We start from the raw sequence: 18210 nt of genomic DNA, 5'->3' as shown, positions 1-18210 counted from the left end.
GTGTTCGGTCAGATCCACTTTTCAACAGCGTTTTTTAAAAAATCACATACTGCACCTTTAAGATTTACTTATTGGGTTGTGTGAGTAAGTAAGGTTGGAAAATGCTTCCTACATAGGCAGCTAACTAGTTTTGGAAACAGATCCACAGTTTGAGATCTTGATTCATTATCAGGAAACAAAATGCCTTTTTCCACTATAGAATCTGGACAGCAACTTTTTAGTATCTCACCCTTCTTTCACCTCACAATGTATCTGTCCTCCTTTATGACACTTTTGGCCTTAATGAGAACATTGGCTGGCCTGTTCCTTCCAACCTCTTTCTGAAAACAACACATTGAGTCCCTTGCTGTCAGTCAGACATAGTTGTTTCAATCGCTCCTTCCCTTCGAAGGACTGCTTGCTCACCCCAAAGTTACAGGTCACCCTAAACACATAAATTTTAATGAATTCATGATGTGCAAGTTTAATCCAAAGCTCAGCAAACTATAATATCAGCCTTGGAGACAGTTGTGTTTGTGAACGAGTTCAGCTGTGCTTGTGTGCACATACATTTTTTAAGTTTAAACATGTTTGATATGTTTGTGTCGGTGGCCAACAGGGAACCTTCCTTACTTTGTAGAAACTTTAAAATTTGAATTTGGGAAGGATACAGACAGAGTAAGGCTTAGATAAATATTTAACAAGGAGACTGGATGTGAATTTTAGTGGTATTTTAAGGACTGTCTTCCACCCTGGCCTTTTCCCAGTATATTTAGCCTGTGGCACATCTCTCCCTCTCTCAGCCCCTGGCACAGGGCTCAGAAACGGCCAGGCGTATTCACTGATAAGCTACATCAACATCTGTTTATCTAGCCTGGAGAGACACATAGAGGAGATGCCTCGCTGGATTTGTCAGTCAGCTCAGGCTCGCATTGAACTACAATTGATTGTCATCCAGTGGTGTGCTGTCTTGTGTAAACTTAATTATTGTGCTGTAGGTATGTAGTCAAATAATTAAATGGACATATACTGTAGCCTACTATACAGACATATGTAACATTCAAAACACATGCATACACTACAGAAATTGAGCTGCAAAAATGGGTTATTCAGATAGCATCATCGTATTGGCATCAGAAACACAAGCACATTAATTTCACTGCACATTTACACGTCAGCATCTATTCAGTGTTCAGCAGCATGACCAGCCATGATATACGCATACGGCAATGTGAGCTACAGTATGCAAAACAGATGTTATTCAATCATAATTGTCATTCACTTATAGTGTATAGAACCACTTAAATCTTAAAAGGGACCTATTATGCCCTTTAAGTCTTGATTCTGAGGTCTTTTAGAATTGTTTTTCATGCTTGAATGTTCAAAAAACATTATTTTCCCACATATTTTACATTATTTGCCGCACCTCTCTTTTAGTGTGTCTGTAACGCTCTATTTAGTCCCCAGTCTCTTTGAAGCTTCTGAAAACCACAGTGTGCTTTGATCGGTCGGCTGGACCAGTGTGTTGTGATTCAACAACACACTACTAACGCAACTCAACCATCGCCCCTTTTTTTGCGTATACCTTAAGCGGGAATAATAATTTAAATGAGGAATATTGTGACGTGTGCCAAAAGAAAACTCAAGACTATAATCGAGGCGTTTCAGAGAGTTCAGATACAGTGCTAAGGAGAAAAACTCCATTTGGACTGGACTTTTGGACTTTGTAACTTGCAGCATTACACACTAAAGAAAGTTAGAAATGTAAGAAAATGAATTTAAAAAAGCATAATAGGACACCTTTAAAATGATAATTCACCCATAAATGAAAATTGTCATTTACCCACCCTCATGTCGTACCAAACCTGACATTGTTTTTTCTGTTGCTTGGATCCCAATCTTTTGCAAAATATCTAATTTTGTGTTCCATAGAAGAAAAAAATCATACAGGTTTGGAATGATTATGACAAATTATTACAAGATTTTAATTGGTGAACTATCCTTTTAAATGCACAGTAGGAAAATCAGCCTGTTTAATTAATCTTAATTAAAGGAACAGAGTGAAAGTGGATAATGTACAACTAGTAATATAAAACTCGATTGTTTTTGGTGCAAGAAACTTTTACCAACAATTATAAGCAGACCTGAGTGAGAAAAAAAGTCTGCATACATCATGAGCTTGGCTCATTTTAGAAAAGTAACCATTATAAAATTATTTCCTCATGAGTCATGACCCAGACAGCTACATAGTGTCGGTCCAGATCCGGCCCACATCTGGCACGTGTGGGCACTTGCTTTCTGAGGAGGCATAAATTACTGTTCTTTCTTACTTTCTGTCTTTATTTGGAATGTAATGGTTACATGTTTTAAACAAGACAGACCCAATGATGTATGGGGCAGACAAAAGCGACGCAGAATATGTCTACTAAGATATCTTGTTTTGAATGCATTGCATATATAAGAAAGACCCATATTTCAACATATACAATTAAATCCAAAATAGTGAATAAGTAAAAAAAAAAAAAACAATTTCAATACTGAAAAGATGAATTCACACTTCTATTATTTGTGTGTACTATGCGTTTTTTATTCTTATTAGAGTATTGTATTAGCCTAACAACATGCTGTTGCCAAACTCTTGTTTGTTGCTCTCTTTTGTGTGTGAATGACCTGCTGTTAATGTTTGATCTTTTAAGTCACTTTCTGGTTTGGAACTTATCTACCTTCACAATATGGAAAAATGCTACATTCTGCTTTATATGGGCTGTGACACACTTCAGTAACACCTGTTCTATGGAGCAACACATTCATTCTGATGTTCCCTAAAGATATTTTTGATTGAACTTCAGCAAAACTGGAACAAACTGTTGACAATGTTCCAAACTGCATGTTTTGAAGGACAATTCAACTTTGGTCCTGTTTTGCTAGAATACTTTCCCACAACTATTGAGACAGTGTTAAAATATGAATGTGGATTGCTTTATTCAAGAATTAATTGATATAAATTGGGATAGATTTCCCTTTTGTTGATGACGCATGGAGTTTATTTTTATTGTTAAGAGTCAAAGGCAGACATTTACCTTGGATCAGTTCTTCTTATATTTTGAAATTTTAAGCAAAGGGACAAAGCCTGGGCAAAATATTGGTTATCTATAGGGATTTTCATTACCCTAGACAGGTTTGGAATCAACTGAATGATCTTTTTAATAAAGGCAATACAATTTTAACAAAAAAGATCAATTTATAATAAATGTAGTTCTGACCCTTTACTTATGTCTCATGTTTTTAATCAGCGCTTCTTCTCTGTTTGGTCCCCAACATTTCGATTCTTATAGTATCACTGGCTCTTTAAACTTCACTAATTTAAATGGTTCCTTTTCCTTTAAGAAAATTATGCCTATTATGCTTTATGTGATTTAAAAGCAAGTAGTGCTGGCCCAGATGGTCTGTAAGCTACATTTATTAAATCTGCTGCTCATGTATTAATGTATCCCCTTTGCAGATCTATTTAATTTGACTTTGTCTACCTGTTCTGTTCCTCATATAGGCCTATGGAAATGTGCAAGAGTTACCCCTCTGTTCAAAGGTGGAGACTCATCTGATGTGAATAATTATCGTCCGATTTCTATTATTTGTTATTTTACAAAAAAATTGAGAGACTTGTTTTTAATCAACTATCTTTACACTGCGGATGTATTTCACATTAGTTATGTGTTCACTTAACCAACTGTGAGTGTGAATACATTTGTGCTGAAGTGAGAAATGATTTTGAGTCCGGACATGGACAGATTGTGCCGGGGATTCATTGTCTTTCAGCACCGGACAAGCGTATGCAACGTGCTTCTGTGTAATTAAGAGCGTGTCATAAAATGAGTTATCATTCCAGCTTTTAAGACCCGCTCTCTAATCTGACAATTAATATGTTAATGAACTCCTGCCGAGCTGGAGATTATGGAAGAGATGGGTGTCAGAATCTTTTGGTTACAGTACTTTTTTCTTTTTCTTTGAGGAAGATGGGTGGCAGTTAATTTTTCACCACAGTGCTGAAGTCAGAGTCTGATATTTCCAGCCGAACACGATTAGAAAAAAACATACAAGATTGTTTATTCAACTATGGACACTTTTGGCACTGGGACTATTCACTCTACACTAGCTAAAAATATCAGTGGACATGCCTCATAGGACGATTGTCCCAATTTGTCAGACATTTTGTCATTAAAATGTTATTTCCATTTAATTTTGGAAATACTTCGAACATTTAAAAGAAATGTAATAAAATGGTTGTTCAATGTAAATAAATATATTAAAAAAATATTAATGTATAATGAATGCTTTGAAATTTTATTTTTAGATTTAATATGAAATAATATATTGACTATTGCTGCATTGGTAACCAACTTTTGAAAAGTTATTGAGGCAAAGTTGTTGGTTGTGATGGAATTGATGCCACAAATGAATGACAGTCGGAATTGTGTAAAACAAATATAAATCATTATATATCATAAAATAAATAGTACAATGACTCTTTATTTAACTCCTTGTTTAGGTCTTTAGGATTTTCGTGGTTTAAAATTGAAAGTCTGGGTCTGGGACAAAGACGAAGGATTAACCAATAAAATCTATACATAAAAATCATTTGATTAATAGCAAAAAGAAAGCCATGGTAGACCATTTAATGTGACCTTCATTTAACAAAATGTTGAACTTGAATTTAAATAGATTTAATTAGTTTAAAATTTAATAAGTTTAAATAGAAATCAACTCCTGGGAAATTAAAATGTCTTTCTTAACTTGCAAAGGGTTTTAGGTGCACCAGTGTTAACGATTATTTGCACATATTTGAATAAAGTTCTCACTGTTCTCTTGGTCTGGTGGATTATTAAGACATTTGTGTTTAACTTCTTGGGGACAAAAATGCACTATTTGAGAGAACAACATCTCGTCATCTCCCACGGCTCACTTCTAAGTTAAAAGTGGTCCAAGTGCTGGTGTGTCAGCAGATGCAATCCTCATGCATAATGCATGTCCCCTTTTCCATACTCGGAGGAAATGCAGCACTTGCCAGTGCTCTCCGATACAGCTTGTGTCATCATGCTTTTGCACAATCCATCACTTACACCCTGTCTACAAGAAGCACAGGGTTGTTGTCAATGGTCCTGGCCTATATGACAAAGAAAATCCACTAAGGTATTGCCTTACTCATTGGGCCCAGCTAAAGAAGATACGCATCCATAAACATTTTGTCCCGGGGCCCAGAATTTTGAACAACAGCCCTAGAATGTTCCCGTTATCAACAAAGTTGTCTAATTCATGTATAATTATGCTTGCACCTTCAATGATTCTCATAGTAACTGAGAGATTGCACTGTATTATAATATTGTATATATAAAATTATACAGTAATTTAACATTTATATTAAATTTAAAGATGTATAGATATAGGTATATAAATGACATTATTATTGTTATTATACATTTATCTCACTGCAGTAGGCTACTATTTACGTGTTGTGTTTAGGTGCTGTATGTAATTTTGTTGAATGTAGTAAGTAAAGCATAAAAATATCATAGCATGATTCCTAAATATCTGCAAACATATTAAGTTCACATACTTGCTTCTCCGAAAAACAATTCTACAGCCAGTTATTCTACTTTGAAATGTGCGTTCTGTGTTGGAAAGTCGTTTTTTGTTTTGTTCTTTGCGATCCCACCCACTGCCAACTATTTACCCAATAGTATTTCAACACCCCGGGTTGCCAGTTGGCGGAAAACACAGCGTATTGCAGCCATGCAAGCCAGAAAAAACGAACTGGGTCAGAGATAGCAGATTCTACCCGACCTAAAAAGCCTCGGCATCCATTTTAAAAGCTCAATGACCAGAGGCACATTAAAACATGGTTAAATTAACTAATCAAATGACATTGTCAGGCTCGTCGCCTTCTGTTGTCTTTGTGAGTGTCGTGTTTAAGAATGAATTTTGAATTTGGTCTGCAGTATCCATTTCAACCTCTAGCTGTCAATATTACACACTGCACCTTTAATATGACCAGTCACTACATAATAATGTACTATTTTAACCTTAAATCTTGATGATTAAAAACATCTATGGACATCACCTACCCATATGTTTGCGATTTTGCAGCATAATGATTTATGATAATCTTCCTATTGCCATTCTCTCTATGTGGCTTTCTAATGAGGCAAAATCAGGCAAACTGACCCCAAACTACAGAGGTTTACACTGAATGTCTTTGTCTTTGTTTTAATAGGTATTCCATCGCCCCTTTCTCCACCTTGGAACGGTGTGGCATCAAGCACCCAAAGCCCTTTCCGTTTTTTGGGAACCTCATGATGTTTCGAAATGTAAGACCTGTTTATTTCGTAATGAAACACAAAACTCATTCACACACTTTCTCACTCATACGCCTTTTACCACCCTCCTAAAGCGGGAAAAATGATATTTCTCTCAGTGAGCCTCACTTCATTAGATGTCATTAGTGGTGAGTCATCTTTAATGAACACATCTAATGCCATGTGATTTCCAAACAGATTACCCTCTGTGCTGAATGATGCACTTTTACGGCGATAATATAAAAGACGGACGGGAAGAGTGGGTGGGTTTAATATTGAAAAATTAATACCTTTAATTCCTCCTGAAAGTTTAATCTCAGTCTGAGGCTGAAATGTAGCAAATCAAGAGCTACCTTGAGGATACTCATTTCTGTCTGTCTGTAGTTTAATGATAATGATTTGACGTGTATTATAGGAAATAAAGGCCAAAATTCCGATGCTGTAGGGCTGTTCGATTCCACTGAGAGGTTTAGAGCGAGATTAATTTGTGAATGTGAACCAATAAGGGGGAATGTCATAAAAATAACATATCCAGTACTTATTTCACCCTGAAAATCAAAAGAAAATGAGGCTTATTTTTGGACGATTATATGATGAGGGGGACATACCAAAGAAGAATACTATATTCTGTAATGCATGTTAATTTTTCATATTCATGTTTTATTTTGTTGAAATAAACCCCCTTTCTGAAAGTATACAATATTATGAGACAGTAATACGGTATTTTTTTACTTTATACAGCAATTACAGAGGATTTAAGAAAGTAAAACATTTGGATACATCACCTAAATGAGAATTTGTGCCCGATTGTCATGAAAATAAATGTAAAAATTCCTAAATATTTTTTCTTACTGTAAGCAAAATAGAATATATATCCATAAATAAGACCCGCAATTAAAAAGTTTTTTTTTTTATTTTTTATTTTTTTTAAATGTTCCGTTTTTACAAGATTCACTTACCAGCAGATATTTTAAATAAAGCTTTAATTCTAACTCTTGGGCTGTTCTGGTGCTGAAGAGATTTTCAGATCAATATGTTACTGTCAGACTGCGATGGTTGACTGGACAGCATGTCGTTCACAACACTCATTTCATTCTTTCTTTCTATCACCCGCATGTGACAGGGCTCCCTCTTCCCTCTTGGCCTGCCTGTCTTTTTTACTTTATCCGTCCATTTCATCTAAATTCACGTCTTCCACGTTGGGATTAAATGTTATTAGATGGAAGTGAGGAAGGCGTAAATGAATATGCATGCATGCATAATTACTGCGTGTCTGGATGAAGCTCCCCAGGTAAACTAAAGTTGTGTGTGTGGGTTTTGTATGCTGTTGTGCACCCTTTGTCTGTGCGTATTAGTGTGTGTGTAGATTCGTGCACATGTCAGCAGACTCAGTCTCACAAACAGTGGTCTCCAGAGCATTGCTCCAGCAGGATCCTCTGACCCACTTCTACAGGCCAACCTCTCAGCTAAATCCTGTAGGTCTGTGTGTGCGACTATGCACATTTTGTGTTCCTGGCACTAGAGACACAGACGCAATCCCCTCTAAAGAGGCAGGTGACTGCATTTCAAGTTAGAAATTCAGTGAGACACAAAAAGAGGTAAAATGAGAAAGCATAGCCTGCGTTAGCTTAGTCAGTATTTGGGATCAGGGGTGGTTCTTGGATTAGATCTTCAGGGAGGCTTAGCTCACAGTGAGAATGTGTAGCAAGTGATCATTGCTTAAGTGGTGCCTCTGTGTGAATTGGCACCACTATATTACTATATAGTAAGTCAAAGTACCCTACCAGTACTGGTACATACAGTACAAAAACTTAATTAATTAGATAATGACACCAGTCTTTCTGCAGTACAGTTCAAATTGGTACACGTTTAGGCTACTGTTCGATTAACAGAAAATTGTCATCATATATCTGTCACAAACTGCTCCGAGACAAGGTTGAGGATCCAAATGCAGTTTAATAGTCAGCACTTGCGAGAGGCTACTTTCTGTGTGCGTGCACAGAAACGATCTATTGCAGCGCACGAGTACAGAATTAAGTTACTTTCACAGCGTCTTGTGCTTGAGTGACGTAAAATCACTTGAATGTTTAACCGATAAGACTTAAAAACATGTGCAAATTATAAACGTTCTTGAAGCAATACTGGCCCGATCTTTCAGATAAGTAATTAAGTTTTTAAAACGGTCTAGAACTGCCCCTGTTTGGGACTGATGACTTAGTTTCTATATGGAAAAAAACTGTTTAACCTTACACCCAGAAGTCAGTCTAGTTTTGGAGATAGTCTGATTCCAGTTTTGTGTGCATTAGTTTCTAGTACTTATGCACAAAGTGAACGCACTATGACTGATCAGTGGGCCAAATGGGAGACTAATGGATGGGTAACACAGTCAGTTTAACTCTAATTTCTGAGTAATGTATGTACATGGGTTTGGTTTTTTAATGTTTTTGAAAGACGTTTCCATGCTAACTAAATACAGTAAAACAGTAATATTGTGAAATATTATTACAATTTAAAATAACGGTTTTCTATTTTAATGTGTTTTTATTCCTGTGATGGCAATTACTCCAGTCTATAGTGTCACATGATCCTTCAGAAATCATTATAAAATGCTGATTTGGTGCTCAATATACACTTATTAGCCTATTACTATCAATATTTTTTGGATTTTTTTTTTAGAATTCTTTGATTTTAGAGGGTTCAAAGCAAAAAATTACGTAATTGTAAATGTAATTAAAAAATGTTATATTAAAGACGGTATAAATGCATTTATTGTCACTTTTAATCAATATAATGTGTCTTTGCTAAAAAAAGAAAATTAAGTAAAAAAATCTTACCGATGCCAAACTTTTGAACAGTTATGTCTAGTGGCACATATAACAAATTCTTACCCTGAATATAGCTACAGTTTTGATTGAAGGAGATGTGAGGCAGAAGATAAGGAGATGAAACGATAATGATATATTTGGAATGATTTGAAGGATAGAAGAAAGAGAAAAGCAAGGGTGTGAGGGAGGATCATGGGTAACAGGAAGTGATGTACAGAGATGAGGAGTGTCTGGAATACAAGGGCAGATTGAGTCACATTTAGAGAGTAGACGACAGAGTCTCTCGCAACCCGCAGCAGCACATTATCATGACAGACTCTATTACCAAATACAACACTCACAGACATGAGATTTGGCCCATTTAAGATCCTAAACAGCCCAGATGCAGTTCCAATACCAAACCGCCAACCCAACCTCGCCAGCACACATGCACTTACTTGCTTTCTCTTTATCCATAGGAGACCTTTTCGGAAAACAGGATTTGTCTTGGTAGTTTGAAATAAAAGAACTGCATTGTACTGTATGTAGGTATATATTTTAATATTCACAATGTAAAGCTGCCTCCCTAGTGAGTCAAGTCTGTTTACTGAAGCTAAGATACAAAAACGAAGGTTGAAGGTTATAAAGATATTAACAGAAGACCATCCATGTCATAAATGTCTTTAATGTCACTATTGACCAATTTAATGCATCCTTGCTGAATAGTTTTAATTTCTTTTAAAAAATCATATTGACCCCAAACTTTTGAACATTTTTGTACATATCAAAACCCTTTCAGTATTTAGCAAGTTGGCAAGTTGGCCTGTTCTGATGAACATTTTTCAAATGCAAATAGGTTAGCCAATCACAACAAAGGTAATTTGCATAGAAGTCTTATAGGGAAAGAATTTTATAGGGAATCACCAAAAGAATAGTTCCGCCCCCAAATCCATAAACACTCAATGCAGCACACACACCCCCACAATGAGTGTACACACCCCATACTGCTCATTGGCTACAAGTGTGTTTTGGTGCTCGGTCCGATCCACTTTCGACAGTGTTTCTCATACGAAAGGTCAGTCAGAGACAAAATGCTCAGTAAGAAATAAATGTCTGATTCATTTTGCCCACAAAACTGCTGCTAAGCACTTGCAAAAATGGCAAGATCCAATAAGATTGCATAATTTATAAGCAATAGTCTGCATGAAAAGGTTTCTTAGATCTTGGAACTGATTTGCTACATTTAGTGCTTTTGGGGAAGAAATAATTACTGGATTTGACAAGTTTGCCTGGTTGATGACATTGAATCATTGAAAGATATGTAGAGTTTTGTTTGAGGCACAAAATAAATAGATATTTGGGCAGAATTTTTAGATCATGCTTTGTTGTTTGAGTAATATCCTTAAATAAATTACTTTTACTTTTGGACAGACAAAATACACGAGTTCAAAGCCTACATGAATCTAATCTCACTTGCAGAGACTACATATTTTTTGTCACTATTGCTCCAGTATATTGGAATCATCTATTTCAGATTTACCCACTTGTAAATGTGGAACACAAACACAAAAGAAGATATTTTGAAAGTCATTGTCTAACCCGTTGTCTTTCAATCTATGGCCAAAAAATGATTTTGTTTTCTACAGAAAAAAGGCAGTCATACAGGTTTGGAACAACATGAGGATGAGTAAATGATGACTGAATTTATTTTTGGGTCACTTATCCCTTTAAATGTTCGCAAGGGGGAATAGAATAGAATAGATTAGAATAGAATAGAATAGAATAGAATAGGCCCACTTTAATTGTCTGTCTTTCACGGGTTTATCCTTAAAAGTGCATATCCCACCACACCTTCCTTCACATTCTCTCTTACACACACTGATACCTCCCTACATGACTCTGAGTGACATGAGAGATTATTACCGTCTGAGACAAAGAGAAGCAGCGCGGTGTTCAGACCTGCGCAGAGGTCAAGGTCATACGTGTGCTAGAAAACAACTGAAAGTGGCTAATCTATTTAAGAGAATTCCAATAGGATTGCTGACTGTCCTCTTCAGTCAGGCCTGGCGATATTGATCGTATCCTTCCCAGATGAATCCCCAATGAAGCCAAAGGCAATGGTGGCTCATTTGTTTGAATTGAGCCTCTGGTCTCCTGTTTAACTTCACTACGGCACTGCCAGATGCACGCACAGCCTCTTCCGTATGACAGAACAGTAATAAAAGGCTGAAGGAGAGGACATCAGGACGGAAGGGCACACCCCACTGCTTAATGCTCACTGAGAAACACGCGCACACACACATACGTCTCTGCCTAATGCCCACCAGGGAAACTGCGGGAATGGTGGGATGAAGAAGGGAGGGCAGGCGGTTCAGTGCCAGCACTGTTGACTCCTTCATTAGTAGAGACAGCAGAGCCACCGGCTGCCATGCATACCAAACTAGCGCTCTTTGTGTGTGTGTGTGTGTGTGTGTGTGTGTGTGTGTGTGTGTGTGTGTGTGTGTGTTTGTGTGTGTGTGTGTGTGTTTGTGTGTGTGTGTGTGTGTGTGTGTGTGTGTGTGTGTGTGTGTGTGTGTGTGTGTGTGTGTGTGTGTGTGTGTGTGTGTGTGTGTGTGTGTGCGTTTAACAGTCAGTACTTAATGTTCATTGTTTGCTTTGTTGCGTAACTTCTTAACTATATCCCACCTGCATAAACACAGTGCAATCTCAGCAGCCTTATGTGCAAAGTTTAATATTTTCTTCCATTTAGAATGGGGATATAATGTTATTCCTGTTATTGTGTTATGGTTATGCATATTTCAGGATAATATTCTTAGTAGACCTCAATAAACCTTCAGAGAGCCCATAAACCTTCACAGAGCCAAACGCAGTCAGTGTCTGCTCTGTACTGACACCTACTGGTAGATAAGTGCAATCACTCAGCGGTGTTTGTCTTCATACAGTAATCACCTAGACTTGCTCCTGGAGCGCCACTGTCCTGCAGAGTTTAGCTCCAACACACCTACCTGGAAGTTTAGTATACCTAGTAAGACTTTGATTTCCTAGTTTAGGTGTGTTAAATTGAGGTTGGATCTAAACTCTGATGGACAGTATCTTTCCAGGAGCAGGATTGGACAGCTTAGAGAATTACATCATTAAGAGCAAAAGTGACAGATCTCTATTGTGCAGGGAAGTATTTGGCTGCATCTGAAAACACATACTTCCCTAACATATAGTAGGCGAAAAACAGTATGTGACAAAGTATGTCTGAAGTCACAGTACTGTAAGATTCTGTAGTTTGCATATGATGGACACTTTACTATCCCATGAGCTTATGGGAGAGGATTTGTGAATGGCGTTGAAGTGACGCAACTAACGCTGAATTACTTATTCAAAATAATTACCTACTCAAGAGAGTGATTTCAGGCGCAGCCTTAGTCTTATTAGACAGACAGTGGTATCCAACAAAAGATTGAGCAGAAATAAATAATCACTCTAAACTACATGATGACAAAGCTGTGCAAATGTTTGCAAATATGCTAATCTTGGAGAAAGTGCCCACTTACTGGGAACAAAAAGATGCAAGTTTGCAAGTCTCTCTTACTCACTTTATTAGTGTTATTGCAGAATATCTGCAAAGCATCTATTTAAAAACTGACAAGAAAAAAAAAGTTACCTGTAATGGTAACAAAAATATTTGAATGTAGCAATATACAATGTGACTTGAATATTCATATGTTCTCTAATATGTTTTCATACTGATATGTGGATTTTCTGCTCTTTCTCAGGGCTTCTTTAAGGCACAAACTGACCTCATAAACAAGTATGGACGGATTTGTGGGTAAGTCTCCTTGGATTTTACTCTTACTGTTATTAAGGCAACAATCAAAGGAATAAATATAAACTAATTGAATGTATGTTGTTTCGTGATGTCTGAGAGAAACACTTTTTTTAACCTGGGAAAGCTTTTGTCAAGGGCATTAATAAACACAAATATGCAAAACCTATTTGTTTTGCCTAGTGAAACATGAATGGCTTCTCGTTAACCACTTTGTAATAGAAATGATTTTTTTTCTGATTATATTTCTGATGAAAAGTGCCCTACATGATTGCTCTAGTCATTTCCACATTTATAGAATTACTTTAACACAAAAGCGCCTGCGTAACACCCATCACACATGAAGCCCTTGTTCACGGTCCTGTCATTCATATTCAGACAGCATGAGCCACTCACAGAGCACCCAGTGTCCTCTAATTTAGTCCATTCCTATCCAGACATTGTGTTTTAATATGCCTGCTTCTGAGAGGCCGACTTCTCCTCGGGGAGATCAAAGCAGTGAGTGCCACTGGGCTTCCTGTGTTTAATATGAGCAGGATGGAGGGGAAAAGAATCAGAATGACGCTGGTTTTGTCTACTTGTGTGTGTGTGTGTGTGTGTGTGTTCATTGGGATCTGGGAGTTCTGGATTGGGTGTTGGGACCGGAAAAGGGGATCTAATTCGGAGTCGTGTGGATATATGTCAGGAGACATTACGACATCTTTCAGTTAGAGTAATCCAAGAGGCTGAGCTGCTCACCAAAATCAAAGGGCTTTGAAATACATATCAGTGCTCCGCATGCTCCTTAAAACCCTTGTCGGTTCACGAAGTGCAAGACATCAGTCATCGAAGTTCAGATGTTTCGGCGCATTACAGGAGTGCTTTGCTTAAAATGTGGGGAAGGGTTGATTTATTTATTTTTGCTGTACCGAAAAATATCCTTCAGATATGGTTTGAGAACATCTTGAAATGGCTTCTAACCAGAATCCATGAGTGAGATCTCATTCACTATTGTGAAAGAAACTATTTGGTATAGTGGTCAACTGATTTCCAATGGGCTTTCCAATGGTCGACATGTAAAGAGCAGATTGTTCAACGGCATATATTATACAGTATAATGCAGTGACATTCAGACGTTCTTAGGTGTGAATTAAGCGTCTAAATACTTTGAGGAAATATCGTTGAGTCTACAAATTGTTGTCAAGATACTTTATAAAAAATAGTCATCTACACTGTTATTATGGAAGCTTGTTTCTGTCACAGTTTAGAAAAAAAATATTCACAGTTTAGAACAAAATTAAGTCATAAAAATGTACTTACTATATTATATAATATTGATCAACTTTAATATGACTTAACATTATTATGATGAGATTAGTTTTTCAAAATATTTTCTCATAATAACGGCTTAGTATCTCATAAAAATGAGAAACTTTTTCTTAATGACTTGGCATCTCATATTGAGAGAATTTCTCATAATAATGACATACTATATCATAATAATGATACACTTTATCATAATGAGTTAATATCATTTTCATGAATTTTTTTCTAAATATTTTAACATCTCACAAAGAGAAACTTGCTTGTAACTACTTGGTATCTCACACAAATAATACACTTTCTTAAAATGACTTGGTTTTTCATAATAATGACATACTTTCTCATAATTATTAAAATATTTCACATAATAACTTCTCATAAAAATTGTAACTTTTTTGTTATGATCAATTCATAAGTCATCATTATGAGAAATTCTCATTACTACGAGATAAGTCATTATGACTTACAGAATCATTTTTTTCAAACACTTTATAATAAGGTTGAAACAGTTAACATTAGTTAAATCATTAGGTCTCATGAACTAACAATAAATAATTTTCTACAGCATATATTATCTAGCATAAATAATGTTAATTTGTAAAAATAGTTCATTGTTAATTTATCTTTGTACATAACGCAAACTAATGGTGATTACTATAATTTAAAATATATTATGTAAAATAATAAATAATAAAAAGATTAATAAATGCTGTAGTATTGTTTTGTTAGCATAGTTTCGTTAGCTATTGATCATTGTTAGTTAACTTGTCAAGTTGACCTTTATTTATATAGCGCTTTATAGGATACAGCTTGTTTCAAAACAGCTTTGAGTGGCAAACAGGAAAATAATGATTCAGTGTTGCAAACAGAAATCAATTCAGATGTAAAAGCAGCTCTAAAAAAAGATTAGTAAACAGCCATTATTCAGTTGTAATCAGTTGTGTTGATCCAGTTTGGTTCAATAACTGTGTAAAGTTCATCAATAATGAAATGAGTTCAGTTAATCTATAAAGCAATGATGTCATCTTCCAGCTCAGTTCAGGACCGCTACTGTAATTAAATCCTATTGTAAAGTGTCATCGACTTTTTTTTTACTGGAAAACAGGACAGTAATGATGACCTTTGTCATGTGAACAACTTTTCAGTCTATCTTGCATATTATGGTGAGAGACTTTTTCCACGCGGCTCTTCGGTTTGCGAACAGACCGCCGGCGCAGATGCATAGATAAACCAAAACATACTAATGAGATCAGTGTTTTATAGGTCACTTAGCTGCAAGCTTAATTAAACTCATCCTGCTCCTAGAGCCATGTGGACTGCCAATGTCAGCTTCATTAGCAGAAGATGATATGAAGAGCCTATTCGCTCTGCTCTGAGTTTAACTTACCAAACTGACACCACACACAAAAAGGAGAGTACAGTAAATGATAAGAGTGATCTGTCTCTGCTGCGTTTGCCTCCAGCGGAGTCCCAGCTGAGCCTAAATGTGCTTTACAGCCACTGGACACGGTAATGAACCTAAGCGTATCCTTCTACTGGAAAAAAAAGGAAAATTCCAAAAGCATGGATGAACTAGATTAATGGCTTCAGATATTTGCCAAAAAAGCTTTCATATTCATTTATCAGTGCGTTTAATTATCGACTATTGTTTCTGCTTTTTCCTTTGAAATTGATTTTCAGAAGAAAAAAAAAGCATTTTGGAGGAAGGTGGTCTCTCACACTGGCACATGCAAGGGCACACATGCTCACAATCCTCCATTTCACAGCGTTGACAGTACAACCTCACCACATCTCAGCAGTGAAAGCTGCCATGCGTGACTACAAAAAAAAGGAACTGCCCAGCAGTCTCATCAAATTTCTCTTTACTGAGCTGACCTTGACACACACACACACACACACACACACACACACACACACACACACACACACACACACACACACACACACACACACAATGTGTCTGTACCCCGTCAGTGATATGATAGGAAAGATGGTGTCTGCGGGGTCTACAGCCACAGATGTGCTACTTTATCTGTGTATGAGTGTGTGTGTATCCGTCCTTTGTTCTTTTGTCTCCTGCTATTCCCCTGAAATTTGACTGGTGTACTGTTATTTATTCATTTCATCTTGTTTGTTTGCTGTATGTGTGTGTCTCAGTTATTATATAGCCCGACGGCCTATAGTGATCATAGCAGACCCGGATATGCTGAGACAGGTGATGGTGAAGGAATTCAATAAGTTCCCCAACAGAATGGTGAGTGGCATTACATTTACAAACTAATATCTCACATACACTCATGCTCAGCAATTCATCTCAAGCTGTATTATTAGGCCTGAATCTACACTACAAAAATGAGTTCTAAATGAGTTTTTAATTAGTATCTTTCGACTTTCTTTTCGGTACAAAAATATCCAAAAATTCTTAAACACCAATGTACAAATAGTAGGATATTAAGACTTGTTTTCATAGATTGTTGTTATTGTTAATTAAACCTAAAACTATTCAAAATCATTTTCATAGAAATAAGGCCTACTGTACATATAATATAAATATTAGATAAAAAACTTAAACTTAACCAAAAGAAAATTTTAAATGTTGCCTTGGCACCTAACAAAAATAAAATAATCACATCACAAAAAATGACTAAAACTTAAACTAAAATGAAAATGAAAAAATAAAATCTATAATCCTATAATAAAATACAATAATAGTATATAAAATAACACTGATATACTTTTATTTCCTCTTTTTGGACTGGCAGAGTTTTTTACTTGTTCTTTTTCAATTGTTTAAACTTAAAACAAGTGGGGCGAAACACTTGTTTTAAAGAGATATTGTTTTAATATCTTATGCAGTGTTACTTCTAAACATTTTAAAGATATTTTAATGGGTAAATAAGAAATAAATACTCATTAATATTATGTTTTTTTTTGCAGGGTACACAAGAACATGATTTTACATTCGCTTCTAACTTTGCAAGTTTTATTCACTAATGCATTCTGAAATGGGCATTTCGTAATGAAACAAATGTGTCTATCATTCTTATTAAATTAGTTTATATCATTTTCATTTCTACACTTATTTATGCATGGTATCCAACATTTATTTAGCATTGAACAAACTGTAAAATATGAGTGATTACATCTACATTTGTATAATATAAGCTAATTCAAGCATCGTGACTTCATAGTAATATTCTAAAAGTAGCTTGGAAAATTTAAATAACTTTGCAAAATCATCCATTACTATTTACAATGCACTTGTTTTCACATCAACTTTAATTCGCATCGCAACCCATGTATCATCTAGAAGTCAGAGTTTTCTACTTATAAATAAGTCTGCTCAAAACTCGTTATACAATATTTTTGGTTCCACTTAGCATACATTTAGCCACTTAGATGATACAATTAGTGGCAATGGCACCATCAATTCCTGAGTAATATTATCACATAACTCAGTGATTGTTTGTCCACAACATGATCATTTTTTATCACAGATACACTTACTGTAGCATATCCCATAAATTATAGAATCAGCTAAATTCATGACAGGTTCGGTTTGATGTATTACTTGCACTTTTTCCTGCAATCGATGGGATTTACTGTATGTAGGTGTGTATTTTGTGCGTATGGATCAATGCTTCATGGTAAGGTATTGATAAAAAGGCTTCAGAGCCTTAAACTCAGTCAGTCCAGGGAGGTCAAAAAATAATGATCACATGACTTATGTATCAAAGCAGAGTCAAAGGTCATGAGATGGCCTTGCTGCTGAAGCTGAGCCTGCTGGGTAAACGATTATGGCAGGGCCAGATCAATACTGAGGCCATGTGCACCACTGGGGCTTATCAACTACCTCTTGACCTGTTTTTGTACATCTACAACCAACATGGGAAAAAGTAGATTGCCATGGCACCAAAAAAACCAAAACAAATATGTGTTGGCACACTTGTCAGCCGTT

General features: G+C 36.1%; 1 protein-coding gene across 6 annotated transcripts in view; it reads left to right on the top strand.

Annotated features, from left to right (window-relative positions):
• The window catches only part of tbxas1 (thromboxane A synthase 1 (platelet)), an 82289-nt gene that overhangs the window by 28963 nt on the left and 35116 nt on the right, over positions 1-18210 (top strand). For all 6 annotated transcript variants that reach the window (XM_077193585.1, XM_077193584.1, XM_077193583.1 and 3 more), the window contains 3 exons: positions 6248-6341; positions 12901-12953; positions 16410-16506. In XM_077193585.1, the coding sequence (XP_077049700.1) occupies positions 6248-6341; positions 12901-12953; positions 16410-16506 (244 nt within the window). The remainder of the gene's footprint in view (positions 1-6247; positions 6342-12900; positions 12954-16409; positions 16507-18210) is intronic.

The sequence above is a fragment of the Siphateles boraxobius genome, unplaced genomic scaffold, assembly GCF_051911475.1.
Source record: "Siphateles boraxobius isolate OS27281-9 unplaced genomic scaffold, OSU_SipBor_1 31, whole genome shotgun sequence".
NCBI lineage: Eukaryota > Metazoa > Chordata > Actinopteri > Cypriniformes > Leuciscidae > Siphateles > Siphateles boraxobius.
The sequence above is the reverse complement of the archived record's forward strand: the minus strand, read 5'-3'. Positions and strand labels throughout refer to the sequence as shown.